At 39.3% G+C, this 15,243-nt stretch overlaps 1 protein-coding gene and 1 long non-coding RNA gene across 10 annotated transcripts in view; one reads left to right on the top strand and one right to left on the bottom strand.

Annotated features, from left to right (window-relative positions):
* The window catches only part of YAE1 (YAE1 maturation factor of ABCE1), a 31,293-nt gene extending 25,745 nt beyond the window's left edge, over positions 1-5,548 (bottom strand). For 3 of the 8 annotated variants that reach the window (XM_032442547.2, XM_085537637.1, XM_015854988.3), the window contains exons 1-3: positions 4,398-4,515; positions 2,771-3,089; positions 1,722-1,843 (exon numbers count right to left, since the gene is read on the bottom strand). In XM_032442547.2, the coding sequence (XP_032298438.2) occupies positions 1,722-1,843; positions 2,771-2,995 (347 nt within the window). In that variant the 5' untranslated portion in view covers positions 2,996-3,089; positions 4,398-4,515. Of the gene's footprint in view, positions 1-1,721; positions 1,844-2,770; positions 3,090-4,162; positions 4,516-5,461 lie in introns of those variants that run through there. The other 5 variants (XM_085537638.1, XM_015854989.3, XM_085537635.1 and 2 more) reach the window with 4 other exon arrangements.
* On the top strand, positions 4,556-13,511 carry LOC107309852 (uncharacterized). 2 transcript variants are annotated; one of them, XR_014942666.1, is made up of 3 exons: positions 4,556-4,630; positions 7,547-7,629; positions 8,408-8,662. It is a non-coding gene; the product is annotated as an uncharacterized LOC107309852 (long non-coding RNA). The 2 variants fall into 2 exon arrangements; XR_014942667.1 differs by lacking the exon at positions 4,556-4,630 and adding an exon at positions 7,005-7,069 and having other exon boundaries at positions 8,408-13,511.
* The last annotated feature ends 1,732 nt before the right edge of the window (positions 13,512-15,243 follow it).

Raw genomic sequence — 15,243 nt, forward strand, 5'->3', positions numbered from 1 at the left:
TGGAGAAGAGGTGACTCAGAGGAAAGCTGATTGCTCTTGACAGCTACTTGAAAGGAGGTTTTTGCCAAGTCAGCAGTTGGCCTTTTCTCCCTGTGATAGGACAAGAGGGAATGAACTTGCATTGTGCAAGGGGAAATTCAGGTTGGGAATATTTCATTTCTTAAACAGTGGACAAGCACTGGTATCAGCTGCCCAGGGAGGTGGAGGTACCACTGTCCCTAGAGAGGTTTATGAAATGTATAGATGCGGTACCTGGCTTAAAGGGCAATGCTGCAGTAGGTGAATGGCTGGACTCGATGATCCTAGAGATATTTTTCAACCTTAATGATCCTATGAGCATTATGTTCTTAGATGTAGACTTAGTTCTTAAAATACAACTGAAAGAGCATTTTTAAGAACACTCTACGCTCATATATGTAATTCATAGAATCACTTGATTTGGAAAAGAGCTTTAGAAGTCATTTAAGCACCCCCTGCTTGATGATCAAGTGGCTCAGAGCCTCATCCAGCCTGACCTTTTATGTTTTCAAGGACAGGTCATCCACATCTCTGAGCAACCTGTTTCAACACATATTCTAAAAACCTTTTTTCTTGTATCCAGTCTAAATATCCTCCCTTTTAGTTCAAAACCATTTCCCCTTGTCCTATCACAACAGACCCTGCTAAAGAGTTTGTTCTTTCTTATAGCCCCCCTTCAGATACTGAAAGGCTGCTATAAAGTTTCTCTGGAGCCTTCTCCAACCATCCAAACTATTTCAGCCTGTCTTCCATCGAGAGGCATTTCATCCCTTGATCAGTTTTGTATCCCTCCTCTGGATGTGTTCCAACAGGTTTGTGTCTCTCATTTACTCAAGGCTCCACATCTGGACACAGTACTTCAGGTAAGGTCTCACCACAGTAGAAGGGCAGGACCAACTCCCGCAATCTGTTGGTGATACAGTTGCCTTTCTGGGCTGCAAGGACACACTGCTGGCTCACGTACAGCTTGACATCCACCACTACTCCCCCCCACCAACCTTTCATCCCCCAGCAGTATTGATAGTGGAAGTTGTAATGACCCAGGTGCAAGACTTGGCTCTATTGAACCTTATGATGTTCACCTGGACTCGCTGCTCAAGACTGTCTAGGACTGACAAGCCAGTAGTTCCCTGGGTCATTTCTACCCTTCCTAAACAACAGGCATGACGTTGCCTTTATTCCAGTCACCAGGGACTTCACCTGACTGACATGACTTTTCAAATATCACTGAGAGTGGCTTGGCAACTACATCAGCCTATTCACTCAGATCTCTGGGATGCATCTCAATGGGACCCATGCACATCTGGATGTTCAAGTTCCTCAAGTGGATGCAAACTTGATGTTCACTAACAGTGTGAGGGAGACTGTTCCTCCAGTCCCCACCATCCAATCCATCCACTCAATGGATGTATGAAGAGCAGCTGACAGTAAAGACTGAGGCAAGGAAGAACCTCAACCTTCTCCTTATCTGTTATTACCTGCCTGCATTGCTCATTGGGAGTATAAGCCTTCCTGCACTTGTATTCCCTGTATTCAAAACCTGAGCTAAGACTTCTCATACTGCTTGCTTTGGATAGACTTATAAAGCACTTTTAAAATTAAAAAATGAACAACAACAAAAACCCAAGCACAACCACATATGCACGTGCATCTTCCACACATACCTTTCACGTGGACAGACTCTTAAGAGGTTTGTAACTTACTTCAGGGTCCCTTTGAATTGACCACACGTAACCATCAGCTCAGCACCTTGTCTATAACCTTGATTGAAGCCTTCCTGAATTGCAAGCTCTTTCCCAGCCTCAACACCATCTCTATAGCCCTCCTATAACAGAAGTGGTAAAACACACTTTTCACAGCCTGCAGAATTGGACCTACAAACACTTCTACAACAATAAAAAACCTTAAGCACTTAGTCTCTTAAATCACAGCTTTTTTTTTTTTTTTTTTAATTTGAACACTGCACTCAACTACACCACTGCTAAAGCAAAACACATTTTTTACAGTGCATTATAATTTACTGTTAATGCTGCTGATCTGTTAACATGCAGTTCATTTCTAAACAAACCTCCAGCTAAGTCAGAAAATAAAGACTTGTCTACAGGAAAGCACTTTTACTTTTGTGCTGACCAACTCCCTTAACAAAGTTTCCTTGGAGAACTGAAATTTATTTCTTTCTCCTCTAATCACATTACCATACATTTATGTTCTTCACCCACAAGATAAGCCCTAGTGGGCTCAGTTTGAATGAAAACATCTGTCAGAGAAACCCAAGTTTATGTATTTGTTTTGTTCTCTGCTTTCATAAAATGTATTTTTCACTAAGATAATAAATAAGCCAAAAAACTACTCAGACCTGAAGTAGTTCACACCAAATATTAAAAAACAAACAAACAAACCCAACAAAAAAACACCAACAAATATCCTCTATTCTTTGTTAGCATCAATTAACCTACAAGTATGAAGCAAGTAGGTTACATGAGAATTTAGCACTGCCATTCAGAAATGCACATAGTTGTGTAGAGGGAGTCAACATCTTTTTTGGTAAAACATTACTTTGTCCTGACAGGCTACTGAAGATAGTAACTTCCTCCTGAATTTTTTTTAACACTCAGAAGAAACCAAGCCACAATAACTTTCATACAGCCATTCTTAGTTTTCTCATTTAAATCAGCCATATTTTTAGCAAGATATGTTACTGGTAAACCTAAAATATTTTAAAAGACTATAAAAATCATGCTTAGAGAAATACCTTCAATCTTTTTTTCATGGTGTTATTCCATTCTTTCTGTACTGGATACATCTCATCTGCATCTTCATCAAATATGTCCTCATTGGATCGACTAGCTACAACTTGTACCCAGGACATAGCAGCAGTGATGACACTTAACTTTTGTTTATGGCCTAAAGCAAATACTGAGAAACTCTCAGAAGTCTCCCAGCTAAGTGTCAGATTAGAAATAAAAGTAAAAAACATGAGTTCTGAAGAGAAGCCGTATCAGGGGATGATTATTCAACCTGTACATTCATCTCCATGTGAAAACTGGATGCTATTCCTCACTGGAGCTCATCTGTCAAAGGAGACAGAAATTATTACCAGTAAAGCACCTTGTGTGATTTACAAGGACAACTTAAGACTAATTTCTTCCCTTCTTTGCTTCTTATGTCAGCAACAAACAGAAGTGCACCAAATTAGCATTTCTATATGTTGCTAGTAACTTGAACAGCAGACAGAAACACTTATCCAGAGCTATAAAATTTTGATAGCAGCCAACAAATAGTCCCATGCAGCTTCTAAGCAGTGCATTAAATTATATGCATATCTAATTGCCTGCAATATTCTGATCTTGATAACTGATGATGAGTTGCACCTTTGATCTTCAGTTTCCTAACTCTGCCAGATGCTTAATGCTTGTAAATCCTGAATAAAAATATTACTTTTTTTTTTTTTTTTAATAATTAGTTAGCAAGTTCTGATGTAAAGAGATGAATAAATAATGTGATTACTTCATCTTAGGAACTGATAAGACCTTAAGAGGCCATTCACAGTTAACTGGAGCAAATTCTTACAACCCACAAAATGGTGGATACAAGGAAGTGTGGTGAAATCACGCTTCTGGGTTCATCATATCCAATTTTTATCTTAAGCAAATCTTCCAGAATTTCCAGTCCATTACACAGAGTCTTTTGGAAAGCATTAAAGCAGTTAAACAACTGGTCCAAGAACTGCAGTTCTTCTTATACACAAAGTTCACTAATGTGAGCTGACTGCTTAATCAGCTTATCCCTCCCAATGTCCAATCAAAAAGTGGTGAAAACATCCAAGTAAATACAACTTTACAACAGTACCTCAGGCTTGAGAGATTATTTTTCAAGATATTCAGCAAGACAGCACTTGCTACCAGATGTTATATTTCCTTAAACCATCTCTATTAAGTGACAGCTTATTAGCTCCAAAGTGAGTTTCACAAATAGCCCCTACACAAAGAGCAGAGAAGGGAGAACAAAATGCAGCAATTAATGGTGTAAGGTAGCAGGTGCGGGAAGGAAGAAACTGTTCGGTATGTCATAAGAAAAGTGAGCTGGATAGATGAGAGAGCTGTACACCTGGTTCTCTATGATAAGATTTCAGAGTGATACTGACTGCAGAAGATACCAACAGCATTTAAGGCCCGCAATCCCCCAATGCCAGCACGTCCCGGCACACCTGGAGACCAGCAGGAGGAACCTGAGGGCCCTACGGGAGGAGGCACAGCCTGGCCCGGGGGACTCCAGGCAGAGGCCCCTCGGCCAGGCCACAACCCGCCATTTCACAGCCCGGGCTGGCGCCGCAGCTCCCCACAAACTGCAGGACCGAGAAGATCTATCCCTCTTCCGACCTGTCGGCAGCCAGAATCCCCCCTCGCCGGCGCCATCTGAGTCCCCGCCGCCCTCAGCCCTCACCACGGCTGCCGAGTCACGGCGCTGTTCCGCTCGCAGGGGGCCGCCATCTTAACTGAGGGCACGCTAACTTCGCTGCCCCGGATGCGGCCCGTAAAAAGCCGCCATCTTAATCAGCAGCACCGTGACTTCCAAGTCCGTCTGAGTCACAGGACGCCGGCAGCCATCTTGAGTAAGGGCATAGACTTACAGCTTCCGCAAGGAGGCGGGCCGGGGAGGGAGGACCTTGCCCCATGGAGGGAGTGCGAGCGTGGTTGTAATGGCAGGACTGAATGTGGGTGCTCCTGCTCTGGGCTGCTGCACCGGCCCTACTTCTTGCTTATCACCTTATTCTTTACCCTCAGCTGCCTGATATTCTAGGAAAGGTGTATAAGTCATACCTCAGAGTCAGTGTGAGTTTCCCATATTCAGATTATCTCAGTTTAAATGCCTTAATTTTACCATGGTTGATAATTCTACACACGTCTGTTTAGGACAAATCCTTGTGCATATGAGGAATAATGATGAAGGCTCATATTCCCATCCCTTTCTTTTAGAAGCAGATAATTTAGTGACTCATATTGTGTAAACAGAGCAGCACTATTGGATTATGAAGTGTACTTGCTGAAGACAAGTTAATTGTATGCTGACGGCCTTGACATGACTACTAGCAGGGCTTGAGAGTGAGGTGTAGTGCCTCAGAGTGGGGGCGTTTTCCTAACCTGTGTGTGTTCTACATAAAGCAACATCTGGGTATTATGGTGATGTTTTGCAATGACACATACCAGAGGATTAAAACACATGAACAATATTTCACAGGCTACAGAACTGTTCTGGCATTTCTGCAGAATATGTATATAAGAAGAGTTATCCCCCCCCCACAGTGTGAAAAATAAACAAGGAATTGATTTGTGATTCATTGCCATTTCTAATATTAAAATCTGGATAATTTCAGTCAGATATCTGGCATACAAAGGTACCTTAGAACCATAAATGCTTGGCTCAGCAGTTACTCTCTGCTCACCTGGAGGGTGTGGGGGGGAGTTTTCAGGGGGCCATTACACAATTGTGCAGAGCTTAGGATTGTTAAGGCATTCTTGGAGATGACTAGGAATTGTGTTTCCCGGTGGCGCAGTGGTAGAAATGCCGCGTTGCAACAGCTTAGGGTTGGGTTCGAATCCCCCCTGTGGCGCAAGTGGTAGAACTGCCGCTCTGCTACACAGAAGCCCGAATCCCGGGGGGTTGGACTCGGTGATCTCTTAGGTCCCTTCCAACCCGCACGAGACTATGAGACTATGAAGGATTTTTATCAGTTTGATCTTAGTGTTAAGTTCTGCCATTAAGCAGTCAGCCAGCAGAGATATCCAAAAGTAAAGTATATGAATGTAAAAACCTTTACAGTTATAACTGTGCATAATGCTTCTGATAAAGGATTGCTGCCATTCAGATCAGTATCACACACGCTCATCTTTCAGCCATCAGTGCCTCTAACCCAACTCAAAGGAGGAACCGGTTGATTTCCTCATAATTCACAAGGACCTCTTGGGATTTCAGACTTTTTTGAAGGGTGGTTGTTTACTGTAGCCAGGACTTGTGTTGTGTATGGGCTACTCTGCAGGACAGGATGATCAAATCTTCAGTTGAGTGATTTCTATTATAGTATACTGCTGTCTCAGGCAGAATTGAGTTAAGGCTTTTGAAGGGCCCAGGAAAGAAGACTATTTGCAATGAGATTACGCTGTCAGTTATCCCACACTTTTATTACTTCTCTACTCTGGCATCACATTGTTAATTGTATTGAACCAACACAGCAATGTCTCATTGGCTCTAATTTTGGAAGTAGTTTAATCCTTTTAAAAAATTACGTCTTTTGGATGGCATTTAGACGGATTTCAGGAACATTGTTAAATCAGTATTCACTTGTTCTCTGCAGTAAACAAGATTAAAATATAATGGGTGAGGAATAGAATATTGAAATGTCAGGAGAATAATGACTATTAATATTTAATAAAAAGTATATGTATTTTCATCAAGTATTGTATGATATATCTGAGAAATTTTAATCTGTAAATCCCTCCCAATGTGCATTCTGTATATGCTCAGATGCTTGTATTTTCCAGATATCTAGAGGTTAGTCAGATTCTAGGCTATTTTCCTTGAATATTTTGAAGAACAGGACATGGGTAAGACTACCTACATAAACAGAGACAACCTACTCATGCTCACATGCAGACAGCGTTGCTGTTCTAATCTTGACTTTTCAGTGCATTTTTCCTTCATGATAGGGGTGATGCGGTTCTCTGCTACCAGCTGTCTGGTGCAGTAATAATACAGAGATGTCCTTAATTCTTTTGCTTCCACACCCACCACAGAAAAGGAATGTGACAAAACAGTGAGCTAGTGAGTTAATTGCAAGGTCATAAGCTTAATGAGGTTTTAAATATTGCAGCTCAAACATAGGAGTCTACAATGACCTTAAATTAAACAAGAGGTTTAAAGTAAACTTCTGGGATTTATGTCTGTTGCCAGGGCATGGTAATAAACATATATTTCTGTGTATACCTATAACATCTTTTATTCTGGTTATTATGGTGATTTACTGGTAAAGCCCTATCACCCTCTTGTGATGAAGGTAAGTAATACACAGGAATCACTGCCCTGTTTTTGTGAAATTTTTTGCCTCTTCTTCAGCAACATACACTAACATTGTACCCAACAGTTTAGGTCAAAATGTCTCAGTTATTGTCAGAAGAAAATGGAGAAATATGGAAGAGAGATAAAGATTAATGAATATAGTAAAGGTAAATGTCAAACATTCGCTTCAGAGAACCACAGAAATCTTGATGACTATTTTACCTTTGCTTCTCACACAAGTGTTTTTAAGGGAGAAGATAGTTTTCTGCCTATTCCTTTCCCTGAACTAACAAAGCACAGAAATTTGATAGATAATGGTACAACAGAGTAGTTTTCCTACTTGGCTAATTCATAACTATTTCAGGAACTGGCAAGAGGAGAAACTTTTTAAAAATTCCGTCTGCCAGCTTTTACTGAATTCTAAGTGGAAATGGTTAAGCAAAAGGAGTATTTTTTTTCCTCCTGCTTTCTCTAGGCTTGTTTTGAGCATCCCCAGGGAAGCCAGGCTTGCAGACTGAAAAACTACTCCAAACTACTGTGTACTAAACAGAGCAGCAGGTACAGTTTATTAACACTGACAGAGTTCCACTCCATCTGTCATTTTCTTTGGTTTGCTCCTTGGATGAGTGAGGTTTGTTATCCCCAGATATACTCCTTATTTTCATCCTGAAACTTGAATAACAACTCCATCATTGCAAAAAAAAAAAAAAAGATGGTATGACTGAGATTAAAACGAGTTACATATATCTAAGAGCATAATATAAGACTAGCCTGTGCTTGTTAGACTATACAACAGAGACGCAAGGAAAGAATATTCCTAATTCTCAGCAGGGAAAGATCTTCATTCTATTGATAGGGAGCATTTTTTCATGTGAAATTCTACATGAAAAGCAAAATGTTATGTCAGTAAGAACAAGAAAATATAATAGATTTTACATTAACCACATTTTAGCTGGGTAGTTGTATCATGTATCTAATGACACTGGAATATCTGGCTTTTCTTATTGTCAATAAATCAGGACTCCATAGCTTGGTGACTCAGATTTCTTTTAGTTAGCTTTTTCTATATTACTGATTACATTATTTATTTTATACAGAGCTGCATTTTGTGTTTGCGTAATAATTGATCATAATATGCCAATAATTCCTGTAAATATAATTGGTCCAAGGAAACTGCAGAATTCCATTTATGAATTTCTCCAGTGAACTGTATCTGTATTCAGATCCCAGAGACCTTATAACACACTTGCACTGCTTCAATAGGAGAAAAATGCTAGCTCTTTTCCTTTGGCTAAGAGATGAATTGCCCTCTATTTTATCCCTTGTATAAACTCAGGCAAATGATGAAAAACTGCAGGAATAGCAGCTGTACATTGCTGATCCAGTTGTTCGAAGTGAACGGAACTGCTCGGAGGCAAAAAACTTGAGGAGTGTGCTGATTTCTTTGGCATCTGAAACCAGAAGAAAACAATTGTATCAGTGACGATGCACAGCTTCTGAAAGGTTGAGGGTTTGACAAGGGTGTTTAAATGGTGGCTTTTGAATTGCATACATATTGTGAACAATACCAGTACAGCATGTATGCCATATCTGCAGCTTATAATTGGTTGTTTGGCTGTGCTAGCATAGAGGCTGCTGGGCAACTTATATCCTCTGCTGTAAGAGAAAGCAAGCTGGCGTTGCTAGGCCTTTGCAACTTCTGACTAGGACTTTGGGAATTCTGAGGAGGGTCTTCTCATGTAAGACAAAGCAGTTGCCCAGCACAGTGTATTATCATGCACAGCAAAATGTTTATACCCCTTTTACCCATTTTTAACTCATGACTGCTGTTACCAGGTGAGTTTTTAGATATTTCTGCTTTGCCCCTGCCCAGGCAGTTGAGCAGTGACTTTCCCCTTCTCTTTGCTCCTCTTCTCCTGCCATTCTTAGTCCTCTCCTTCCTGTCTGGAGGAACAAGCGCCACTTTGCTTACACCTCTGGCTTTGAGTTATGTTCAGCCACCTAGAGGTGATAGTGCTCAGGGATTTATTCTCCTACCTTCCCTTGAATGTGATCTTACCACTTTTCCCAGTTGCTTTCTCTGTAAGTACAGGTATGGTCATCCTTCATAATTTTTGTTGAAGTTAATGGAAGTTATCATCTTCAATAGCAACTGCAGAGGCCAAGCAGCTAAAAGACTGGAGAATTTGAAATTCAAAGAAGACTGACCATTGCACTTGCCATGTCTTGAATATTACTCACTAGTCTGAAATAGACAGAGCATAATCACTCCAAATTTATTTTACAGGATGAAACTATACATACTTACATGCAGATACCTGCCTTTACTTTGCCACTGTCTTTTTCTAGGCATAAAACCAATGCAGTTCATCTACCCTGCAAAAACTGGCCATTTCTTTATGTAGAATTAGACATTGCTTTTTCCCATTGAATTACTACGGTCCAGTGCTTGTCACCCAAGTTACTCAGAGACGTGCATTGCTATTCAGGCACTTACAGATTTCTGTGGGTTTGTGGTCAGAGTTGAGGCAGTTTTTAGTGTGCAGGACCACAGAGAAGGAGAAGTTTCTCATCATATGTTCACAGTGGAAGACTTGCTAACTCTTTAAGAAAACTGAAACACCAGTGGGCACATTGCCAGATCAGGCACAGACTTTAATGTGAGTAATGATATGATGCATGCAAAATCCCAAACTGCCACCTTTACTCATCTAAAAGCTCTAATGAGTAGAGTGCTCTGTGGTTGCTGGCAAGCAAGCAGGCTTAGATCATCTTTCAAATAGCAATAAAGAGCTTCCGATGTCTTCAAAGTGAGAAAAAAAGAACAGCTTTTTGTTTTGTGAAGTAAATGAGGTTTGTGCTTTCACCTTCAGCAAATAATGCATGGCATTTTGTCACTGGCTTGATGCATCAGCTGACTAATTCTGACTAAACAACTTTACGGGTAATGCAATCATTATGTAGCAAAATAGAAATTAATTCAGGACCACCCAAAGGCCAGAATCAAATCCATGTCAGCTTGACAGCGGTCTAAGTTGTAGAAGCTGAAGTGAAAGGAAAGAAGATTTGAGGCAGTTTGTGCACAGAGATGGCAAAAAGCCATTCAAAGAAAAGAGATACTTTACATCTTCTTAAACAAGCTTCCAGTCTTTTCTCTAACTTTCATGTAGATACCGTATGATTCTGAGAAACAAGTTTCACAGCAATTGTTTTGTTTGGGCTTATCTATGGTGAAAAACGCATCTAAAAATGGGAACTCTGTTATAATTCTACGTGTGTAGCAATTATGGTATGTGGTGTAAGCTTTGAGAATAACGTCCATCTGTAGGCTATTAGCATCAGGGTCTGTGTCTGTTATTTCTAAACAGGCTATAAATTAAATTTAACCATCAGTTCTGTTCCCAGAACATCAGAATTTTACATTTTAGTGTCTTTTTATTTTTATTTTTTAAATAATATAACTAATTGAATTTTCTCTCTTTCTGAGGGAGAAAATATTTTCTACCATATTCTGCTGGAGAGCAACCTTTATCATAACATTTGGCAAAGATATTTCCAGTTTATTAAAGTTATTATGATTTAATAATTTGGCCAAGGAATATGTCCAAGGCCCTCTGAGAATCCTTTTTGCACATGGAAAATGTGTTCCATTTTTTCCTGGGGAGAAACAAAGTGGTTTCTAAATGTTTTACTAATGTGATGAAAAATATACTAATGTACATTTTATCCTTGTGCAACATTAGCTTCTAAAAAAGTATCTCAGAATGTGTTAAGGGCATAAGATGCAGATGGTGGCTACATGAGAATATAAAGCCCTATTTCGTCTGTCGTGCTCTCATTCCTGCTCAATGGCTGCTTTCTCTTTTCAGAGGATCAAGCAACACAGAAAAACTTTGTTTGCTGAGTGACTGATGGGGTAATGAAAATTAATAGTAGCCCCTGAAAACACCATTGATTTTTTAAAGTCTCAAAGATTGACACCTTATCTTTGTGTTTGAAACGAGCCTATGTCTTTGTGTTGTAATAAATGTAGGTATGCATGTATACTCTGATACCTGTGAGCACTGTCTGCAGACTCTGAGGCGTTCAGGGGCATATTTCAAATTCACTTCAACAAGGGCACCAGGCTGTGTTATCAGGATTTTGTAAAACTCCATCCCTTAGAACCTTGTAAGTAATCTCTTGGATATCCTACAGGCTTTCTTTCATAAAGCTTTCAACGCAGAGTTGAGTGGGCTGTGCATGTGTGTGTGAGGCTGCCCTGATTGAAATGCCAATATTCTCTCTTGAGCTGCGCTCTGAAATTTACTATTGCAATAAAATGGAAGCAGTCCCTGGCATACCAAACTGAAGTGGCTATGAAGAACAACGGCTAAAACCCCTCATTTATTTCATGGTTTCAGTTTAATTGACATCAGCATTCAGTCCTTCCTACCGTCCTATCTGTCACCTCCCTCTCCTGGAGATTCAGTCTGGATTTGGTGAATCCAGTGTACAGCAAATTCGTTATTGGACTGCAGCACCTCCTCCTCTGAAAGGAAGGAAAAAAGAATTCACACTGTAGATAGAATCATGAGCATCTAATTATTTGTTTTTCTCCCAGTCAATTCATCTTTTGATTATTATTATTATTTTATTATTATTATTTTTAACATTTAGGTATTTTCCACAACAATAGCAAACACCCATTTTCCCAGTCCAAGACTATGTTGAGGGAATCTATGCTAAAAGGATATCTTTATCTGTCTCTCTTTCTCCAAATAACCTGCTAGAGTGTAATAACAAACATTTCTGAATAATTCATGAAATGGTTGATGGGCAGAAAATATTGAAAACAACAGATTTTAGGTATATTATTTAATCAGAAGCAAAAAAACCCCCTAGTTTTGCAAAGAACATGAGTAATTTATTTTAGTACTAACAGATGAGAATTCCTGAAATAATACAATTTGTAACAATGACTTAACCAGCTCTAATCGGAAACTGGGAAGCATGTGCACTAGCACCATGCAATGAGGATATGTGGGCAATGATGATGAAAAATGCTTGAGGGTCAGTGGTACTCACTTGTCCTGTAAGGACTGGGGCCCATAAAGTGTTTGAAATTAGGATAGAAAACCTGGCATGGTGTAAGGTGGATAGAACAAGGAGGCAGATTTGGTAAATATTAAGAATGATATGCAGAGATGTTGGGGCAGGGACACAGCACATGGAACATAACCTTCATGTTAATACAATTTCTTGGGAACTGGGTTTGAGGAGAAGGATATAGAAATGTATTTAGAGGTATTGTGCTACAGAAGATGTTTTTTAATGATGAACACAGAATATTTCTGTGACAGTAGTGGCTGTCTGTGGGGATTACATATCACTGAGGCTCAGCTGTGGTGAAAGTGTTATTTGGGTTAACTACCAAAAACCCATCAGTTTATTCTGCACTCATCACATTTCTAAAACACATGGAAAACACAGTAAAAGTTAAAAGCATTCACTGATGAGATTTCATGGCAGATGCCACATAGGTGCTGCACAGCAAATCAGCATCAGCACTTGTTTCTGGTGAAAGCAGAGCCTTTCATAACGTGAGGCAAATTTACTTTGGCTACTGTAAATAAGAAATTAGAAAAGATACTAACTCTTAATGTTAAATCTGGCTAAGACAAAGGATGGTCTACTGTGAATGTAGATTCTGTGTGCATACCTGATAAGCAGCCAGTAGATTCAAGGTACTGAACCTAAAAAAATAGAAGAAAAAAGTTTAGTAGATGATAGAAGCACTGTCTATATTCAGTGGACTCTGCCTAAGCATTCAGTCCTTTAAATAAAACCCCCCAAAATAACACACAAAAAATATTGATAACTCTCCAAATAACAGCAGGATCAAAAGAGCTCTCTGCTAAGAAACTGTGATGTGCTTTACAGTAAGTTAGTGAATAATGTAACAATGCTTATCATTCACTAAATAAAACTAAATAATTTAAAATGATCTGTAATTTGAATTGCTTCTGAAATTACATCGTGTCCCCTTCAGGAGAGTTTTGTGGACTTATTTTAGTTTAAACTCTTGATTTTGATATTCTTCTTTGTAGTCATTAGCATTAAAAAAACAGAAGAACAGTAAGTAAAGAATTATTTGGGATGAGTGTCAAGAATGGAAAAGATTGCTTGAGGTGAATCTTTGTCAGATTAGCTACTGGCTCCTAAATGTTACTGTTTAAAGAAGATCAGGCAGAGGTAAGAGGATATTATGTTTGCTCCTTCAGCTAGCTAGCTGTTGGCAGATTTGCAAGGAGTCCATATCTTCAGTATCTCTCGTGCCTCATTTTAGGACAGCAGGATGTAAGAGCGTGGTATAGGTTGTTGGTGAAGCTGGTTTTGCTGGCATTAGTACAGCATCTCCTTGACTCCATAGGCAGAATTTCAATCCATGTGCCACAGCTCAGTGCAAACCTCTATTTAAACGAGGCTGGGGGGGGGAGGGGGGGGAGGGAATGTGGGGAGAGGAAGGGGATGGTGGGTAGAAGAGGGAGAGGATGTTCATCAGCATTTTACATCTGTGACAAAGGGATCTTTGTGAGTAGTTGGTATGCTATTCCTTTTTTGCTGGATTGGAACCATTGGCTTGACCTTAACTATGTCCCTGTCTTCCTGCTGTATACATTTTCCCCTCTGTAACAGAAAGTAAGGAACTTTACCAATTTTGAAGCCAAAGTAATGAGAATTTGTGTAGGAGTATGAAACATGTTTTCCAATATACTGCCATAGATAAAAATCACAACAATTGTACTTTAGATTAAACAAATGAATGAAATTTAAGACTGATACTGTAAAATAAATTTGGAGTGGCTTTTTCTAGCGGGGGGGGAGGGGGGAGGAGGAACTCATTAGACAGTGAAAATTAATCATACTGTGCAGGGTACCCCACTGGCAAGACATTACTCTCTGCAAAATAATTCTGTTTGGGAGCTTTGCATGCATATTGGATTGATAGTGATTCAGTGTTTATTGAGATTTTTGATTCGTATCTCATTTATGTTTATGCCTACCAGACAGTCTTTATTTGTCATAGTATTTCTTAGGAAATTCTGTTTTGATCTTGGATTTGAGTGTATGCATGAAGAAGATGCTGTAGAAAGAAAAGAAGTAGTAATGGAACAGTATTAGTCATCACAAAAGACTAGTGATTGCTAAGGGTAAAGAAAGCATATAATGACCTCAAATAATAGTTTAAGAGAGAAGTCTGAACTAATGTGAATTTTGGTTCTAAGGATAGAATCTTCAAACAAAATATGTATCTTACTGTATTCCTAGACTTCCTTCAGTTTGGGGTATATAAAGCCAAAAAAAAAAAAAGGCTAAACTGGGTTTTCTAAGAAACCTCTTTTCTTCAGATATTCTAAGATGTTAGAATCTCATTGCTAAGACACTTATAAATAGAAGTCCAGTATGCTTAACATCATGTTGTAAGCATAGCACAGAAGGGGCTAGGTAAGAAGCAGCAGGTGCCTGAGTTCCTTTTCAGAACAATAACTTGGTTCATGTCAGGTGGACCTAAGTTCAGTCTTCACTGCTGAATTTTGCAAGTTGTCTTCTTGTATGAAAAACAAATCCTGTGGTACTGCATGTTTGGAAGCTATTGATCTTGCTTTTTATTCTTTTTTTTTTTTTTTTTTTTTTCTCCTCTTCATGAACCACTTACTGGAATAAGTAGTCAGACAAAGATTATGGAACCCATGAGAAATCTTTCAGCATTTCAGGAAATGGAAGAGTTTTCAATCTGTAACAAAGCTTTATGAACAGGTGTTAGGTCATACATCCTTAAGGAAGAGTTTTCCCAAGGTAGATACCAGACCAAATTTTGATAAATTTCGAGCAAAAAGACTTCTTGCTATGGCCAACTCTGATAATTCTTCAGTGTACAGATGCAAAAACTGGCAGAAGCTCTTGGTTCTGTCAGTCTTGCAAAATTCAACTAATACTCAGAGATGCTCTTCATGCAAAATAAAATAAAGAAACAGCCATTTCAGCTTCATAAATGTAAATAGAAAGAAAAAAAACATACCAACCCACCAAAGAACAGTTTTAGATAAACATATCAGGCAAAAATAAGAAATCAGGAAGTCCTTCTGTTTCTATCATGAAACTAATTATCTGCCTTCAACTGTGAACCAG

Source organism: Coturnix japonica, chromosome 2 (assembly GCF_054131305.1).
Source record: "Coturnix japonica strain WE chromosome 2, WE-NBRP24, whole genome shotgun sequence".
Lineage (NCBI taxonomy): Eukaryota > Metazoa > Chordata > Aves > Galliformes > Phasianidae > Coturnix > Coturnix japonica.